At 46.8% G+C, this 6,223-nt stretch overlaps 1 protein-coding gene across 1 annotated transcript; it reads right to left on the bottom strand.

The window, feature by feature from the left end:
• Positions 1–108: 108 nt before the first annotated feature.
• On the bottom strand, positions 109–5,242 carry LOC118319722 (gamma-aminobutyric acid type A receptor subunit pi). The gene is made up of 10 exons (XM_035650306.2): positions 4,952–5,242; positions 3,470–3,551; positions 3,184–3,296; positions 2,959–3,026; positions 2,640–2,857; positions 2,063–2,145; positions 1,706–1,843; positions 1,444–1,596; positions 910–1,103; positions 109–804 (listed from the first exon to the last, which is right to left on the bottom strand). Exons 2-10 carry the CDS (start codon positions 3,520–3,522, stop codon positions 472–474), a joined length of 1,353 nt encoding a protein of 450 aa, XP_035506199.2. The 5' UTR covers positions 3,523–3,551; positions 4,952–5,242; the 3' UTR covers positions 109–471.
• Positions 5,243–6,223: the final 981 nt, after the last annotated feature.

The following is a 6,223-nucleotide window of genomic DNA, read 5'->3' as shown; positions in this document are numbered from 1 at the left end:
AATTTCACATGAGAAATATACAGAATATGATCTCGTGCAGCCAAATATGAAAGCCGAAACAAGCAAAACACACATCTACATCAGTCAATGAAGGCAGTTCAATGCAGCACAGTGCAGGGTGGTGCAGTTCAGGCAGCCAGTTGTAGATAGCTAGTTAATTCATCCTACTTTGTTCTGTCGACGTGTCAGCAAACGGACAGATAAAGGCTTTGTATTATCTTTGACATGTTAATATGTTGGCAGCCATCCATTCATACATGATAACAGCTTTCAACACACGAGTATAATCCAAAGCTGGTCCCTCAGCCTAAGAAGCTGCTTTTCCACTAATTTGTACAAAAAGGCTCTGGCCGAAAGGTTGTTCAGTTTAGAACCAGGCAATGGCGACTGGTATTGGGTTCTAAAAATGAGGAGGTGGAGCAGCTTCTGAATGGTCAGGGGTTAACCATGCAACAGCCACGGAAGCAGCACTCAGAGAAAGAGATAGTAGAGCCAATAGAGGACATTGACAAAGAGGAATGCTGTGGGAAAAACGGTGCGGGAGTGGCGGTCAATGTTGTGTGGATTTTCCACAACGAAGACGGATGCCGCCCTGCGAGACGCATCCCTCACCGAAGACAGGCCGCACCCCTGGCCTGGCATCGTCTCCTTCGGCCCCGCGTGCCTCTGGGCGTCACTCTCCGCCGACCGCTCCGCGGGCTCCCCCGCAGAGGAGCTGATCTCCACTGACTGGTTCGGTTGGGTGGAGCGGACGACGGGGATGGTGCCATTTCTGTTGGATTCACTCAACTCCCTCAGGAGATCCTAACAGACAGATAGACAGACAACATGCACCCGTGCCTTAATTATCAAAAATGAAAATTCAGCTTTTTTTTTCATCTCATGTTTCAGTACGAACAAGTCGCTCACTCTGTGCACATCCTCTACGGTCTGGTGCTGCATGGTGTAGAAGTGGGCAAAGGCGTACTCCAGCAGTGCGCCAAAGATGAATGTGAAGCAGATGCCCAGGTAAACATCGATGGCCTTAATGAAGCAGTTGGCATTGGGCAAAGAAGTGCGAGCGCCCATCATCAGGGTGGTCATGGTCAAGACTGTCGTCACTCCTGCAGGATTGACAGATTACAATGTTGTCTCAGTCCTCATGTAATCATTTCATTTTGGTGATCAGTGCAAACATGTTTGTCCGGCCCCGCATCATCTCTGTCAGATTTCCCCTTTCTCTCGTTTATTTTCCGTGTTGAGTCACTGTGTTGGTTACACAATCCAATGATTCTGCATCAGGTGATGTGAGGCGATGACATACTCCCTCACCTCAAATATGTGCGCCGTGAGTCGATACATAAAGAGCCCCATGTTGCACAGTAGGAATTATTCCTCTTCATGTGCCAAAATCATAGTACATAAACATACATTACGGTGAAAATGTACTGAGATTGCACTAACCAATGCAGGTCCTGGCTGGCACAGAGGACTGGCTGATCCAGAAAGAGACCCAGGAGAGAACCACGAGCAGGACGGAGGGAACGTACGTCTCCAAGATGAAGAACAGCACGTTTCTGCGCAGTGCAAAATGCAGCACCAGCTTGGGGTATTGTCCTGTGAAGAGACACAATGAGACGTTTAAAAAAAAAAGAGAACGACGTGTGCCCTATGTGAAGTGTCCTCTTTATGAGGCCACGCGTGAGGGGAATTCTGGGACTTGTACCTGTTTCATACACCGCCTCTGACACCGATGTATAGTAGCTCTCTATACTGTACTGAGCCAGACGCAGCGTGTTGAGACCCTTCACCGAATCATTCCCTCTGGTCCAGTAGAACACCACATCCTGCAGGTTGTAGCCCCCTGACCACACACACACACACACACACGGGCAGATTCACACGCACCAATTTAAGTCGTGATGAATCTGACCTGCTGAGCAAAACAGTGTCTCTTGCTGTTGATACTCACAACACTGGTGGGGATGTAAATGGTAACGGTGACGATGAGGTGATGATGATTAATGTCCATGTTCACACTTGATGGGGAGGGGGCCGAGGCGAGCTCACGGGTATTACTCACAGCTCTCCAGCTGCAGCGTGCACACCTGTCGGTCCATGGGATACTTGGTCAGGTCCATGTTGCAGGCGATCGTAGCTGTGATGCTGTGGTGCGTTCAGAGCGAGAACATTAGCAACCCTCCACGACAGCTCCCCCCTTGAAAGACTATTACTCACGTAAGACATGCCAATTAATAATTAGTGAGCTTGAAAAAACTCTCTGCCCCTGAGCACCCAAAGACTAATATCTGAAATGTCAACATTTCTGTGTATGATCCATTCTTTTTGTAATCGTGTAACAGAGATTCAGAGAATTTTAATCAAAATGCTTCCGTTGATTTATTAAAAATAATACATTGCAAAAGTCAATGTAGTGACCTAATGTGGTTCCCGGAAAAAAAAAGCGAGGTCATTTTGTGGAAAACCGGGATCCACCATCACCACCATGAAATCAGAAACAGTAAGTTCATTTTTCGATTCTTTCACACCAGTTTCCACCTACAAGCTCAGCCGAATGTGAAAATGATCATTAAATGATCATTATCAAATGTCCAATCAATACACATAAACCTTTAAAAGAAAAATGATATTGATAATACCGAAGGGCATATAGAACCGTCCCATTGCTGAAGATGCGTATGAGGCGATTTTCCACCGTGACGTCATGCAGGAAGGAGCGCTTGGAGTCTGGGATGAAGGTGTCAGGGATCCACAGCAGTGACACCAGGCGTCCGTCCAGGCTGACGCTCTCGTTTCCCGGGAACACCAGCCTGGAATCACGCCAGCGCTGACGGAGGAAGATGGTCGCAGTGTAGTCCTGCAAGGATGATCACTGTTCATTAATGCAGTCATTCATTCCTCTGTTCACACGCTCCCTCATTCAGCGAGTGACACCAAATTGCGAGAAGAGTTCTGTACCATATTGATTTCGGAGATGGCATCAATACTGGCGATGTCAAGGCTCATTCCGATTTCCACAGGGCCCTCTATCAAAGACAGAGAGGGAGGAAATAAGTCAATTTTTCCATTAGGGGACACACATGTCTGCTGCTTTGCAATAGCTTCCAATTTCTTTTTTGCTTTGAATGAAACGCTACTTACTAAAATGTAAATGAAACAAACACTTTCCAAGCTCCTTCCTACCATTGAAGTTGGGTCTGAGGTAGCGGTTGTATCCTTTCATCAGCTTCTGAATTGTTGGCTGAAGCTGAGAGTCGTTCCACTCACCCCAGTGATGGTTATGGATCATACAAGCGCTGATACAATAGAGAGAGAGAGATGACAAAGAAAGAAGGCTGAAGGTGAACAATGGACGATAACAGGAGGAGCATTTGCATTTCCAGTCGATATAGATATCGGTATCTGCCTGTGTGTGTGTGTGTGTGTGTGTGTGTGTGTGTGTGTGTGTGTGTGACCCGAGGTCACTCACCCATGTGTGAACGTCAGGCCGAGGATCAGGAGCGAGTGCATCAGCACAGACATTGTTGATCAGCAGGCAGAGGTCAGCAGGTCTGCCGGGGGGGGGGGGGTGACACAAAAACAAATCACTGACCACAAATCATACTCCTGCATGTTCAAATTTGAATGGGATAACGCTGTCTCACCATAGGGGGGCAGCACCTGAACGAATGCGATCACAGACCTCAAGGGAAATCTGCAGCACACAAGCCATTCTCACCCTTTTGACGTCAGGGAACTGAGCCTTCTCCCCGCAACTCTACTTGTAAAATCAACTCGACGCTCGTGTCGATTTCCACCTCCCTGCCTCTACGAATACATCAGTCGCCGCTGCATCGGGCTCTCGCACACACGTGCACACACGCACACACCTGCACTCCATTGCTTCAGGGGACAGTGACTTGCATTCCATTCCTGGAAGCTCACGTTGACCTTAACCACGACTACAAACTTGCCTGACCCCAACCCTGACCTTAAAACATGTTCACCTTAAAATGTGATGATTTCTATTGTGGGGGCTCGCTCTTTGCCTCCATGAAGAAGACAAATCCCCATAATGGGACTGTTTGAACAGATTCAGGTCCCCACAGAATGTACCATACCGCTTGTACACACACGCACAGTTAAGAGCACACGAGAGATAACGGCAGTGAGTGTATTGAAATGTTTGTCTGTCACCTGCTGATTTATGTGACCACTACCTCATGGTTTATTCACAAAGCCTCATAACTAATCCTGTATCTAAATCAGCGAGGATTCGTCCTGGTCTGTGGTTGTTACTCACCAATCCAATCCCCCCCACCGCCCCACCCCCCTCGCAGCCAGCGATTAAGCCGAGCCCTCTTACTTTCAAACTGATTACTAACTAATCAGAATCTATTATGCATGTGCTTGTGTTTCCAGCTACTCCCAAAGCAATTTGTGTCAATTATATTGACCAGAACCGTAGCAAAATCATTGCCATTAATTATTCAATTAATTATTTACGCAGCAAATGAAGAATACATATTTTTCTGTCCTGATGGCCAACAAGGACAGTTAAAGGGATGGTAGTGTTTTCACAATTCTTTCCTCTACACATGCCAGTCATGATTATTTCCTTCAACCATATTTTTCTCTTTTCATTCCTTTCCTTGTGACATCTCAGTCGATTCCCCCCGTCCCCCTGATTTGTTGCTCCATTCTTTCATTCCTGTTTGAGTCCACACTGCATCAATCACCCGCTTCCCTTAAGCCATGAATCTGGCAAACTAGAGAATGGCATATTTGTCTATTGTATATCTTTGTTTTCCTTTCTGTACCTTGGCTCAAAATTGGCATGCACATCCCAATCCATCTTTACATTTCATCTTCTCTACACCTTTACATTGTGTACATTTGCACTATTTTTTTTTTCATTCCCAGATTTCTATCACTCTCTCTCTCTCTCTCTCTCTCTCTTTCTCCCACTCACCTGTTTCAGTCTTCTGGTTTTCTTTTCCCACCTCAGGTCACTGTCTCAGCTCTTTCCTTTGTTTCCTGCTGCACACTGACTCTTCTGTTTTCCTCTCTCCTTGATGCTTCCAGTGGCTGAGCTTGCTCCCCTTCCTTTATTCCAGACTACATCCCAGTGTTTCTTCCACCTACCAGTAAATCACAGCTGCGTGTGTTATTTGCTCCTGGTGTGAGTGGCTGCAGTTGGTTGTTTGACTGCCAGTGCATCTCCCTCCGACTCTCTGCACATCTGTATTCATCTCCCCACAGAGCCATGTGCACCCCTCCCTCTCTCTCCGTCTCTATTTATGCCATTCACCCTGTCATTTACGCTGCATCTATCCCCTCTTTTTTTCCACTTCCCCACACCGCCCCACACACACACACACACACACACACACACACACACACACACACATGTCTAGTTTGATTGCCCTTACCACTTCTTTATTTTTCTCACCCCCCCCCCCCCCCTCCCACACGTTCTTACTACATTAATCTCCATCCACCATCTACCCCCTTTTCCTCCAGTTTACCTCCTTGTGGGCTTCAAAGCTCCCCTCTCATTTTTCCAACATACCCGCTGCCACCTCACCTGCTGCCTTGCATCACTGTCATCATCTGGATAAGTTTCCTCTCAGCTGTCTCCATCGTCACTTTCATAAAATACCCATGTGAGGTGAAAAGACCCCTTTAGGCTCTTTTTGCTTTTTTCTTCTTGAAAAAAAAAACCCCTGCCCCCCTCCCCTCTGTTTGACTGTATAGCCCGATTTATTAATTTCATTTCTAACCCTGGTGATACCCAATAAGCTACAAGAGCTGATGGGGATCATTAGAAAAACAACCAGGGGCAGAATTGTGGTATTGGTATTGGTAATGGCGGGGATGACTTGTCCACAGTGAACCACAGGGCTAAACGATCAGTCATACAGTTCAAGCACGTTGACATTGTGCGATTAATCTCTATTAGCTCTTTGTTATCCTCTGGCTCAGTAGCTGAGCTTCAACAAAACGTACACTGTATAGCCTGACCTCCAACAGTCCACTGGCAGGAGCCCCAGCGTGTGTGAGAAACCCTTGGGGGTGTACCGCCAAATAACACCTTATGAGATTTCAGTCTAGGCGCTCAACGTGCTGCAGCCTATTCCTGAGTACTGAGCAATGACTCAAGTGGTCACCAACAAGCTCATATGTTGCTCTCCAGGTTTATTTAGTGCAGTAATATTACACTGTACAGTCACAAAGTCCTTCT

Source organism: Scophthalmus maximus, chromosome 9 (assembly GCF_022379125.1).
Source record: "Scophthalmus maximus strain ysfricsl-2021 chromosome 9, ASM2237912v1, whole genome shotgun sequence".
In the NCBI taxonomy this organism is placed as follows: domain Eukaryota; kingdom Metazoa; phylum Chordata; class Actinopteri; order Pleuronectiformes; family Scophthalmidae; genus Scophthalmus; species Scophthalmus maximus.
Note: the sequence above shows the minus strand (reverse complement) of the source record. Positions and strands in the feature narration are given on the sequence as shown.

What these genes read in the sequence shown, in the direction of transcription:
- LOC118319722 (XM_035650306.2), bottom strand. Translation starts at nt 3,522, where the DNA reads ATGTCTGTGCTGATGCACTCGCTCCTGATCCTCGGCCTGACGTTCACA. An exon ending in CCATCTCCGAAATCAATATG is followed by an intron (nt 2,858 to 2,958) that starts GTACAGAACTCT and finishes TCATCCTTGCAG; the next exon opens with GACTACACTGCGACCATCTT. An exon ending in AGAGGCGGTGTATGAAACAG is followed by an intron (nt 1,597 to 1,705) that starts GTACAAGTCCCA and finishes GTCTCTTCACAG; the next exon opens with GACAATACCCCAAGCTGGTG.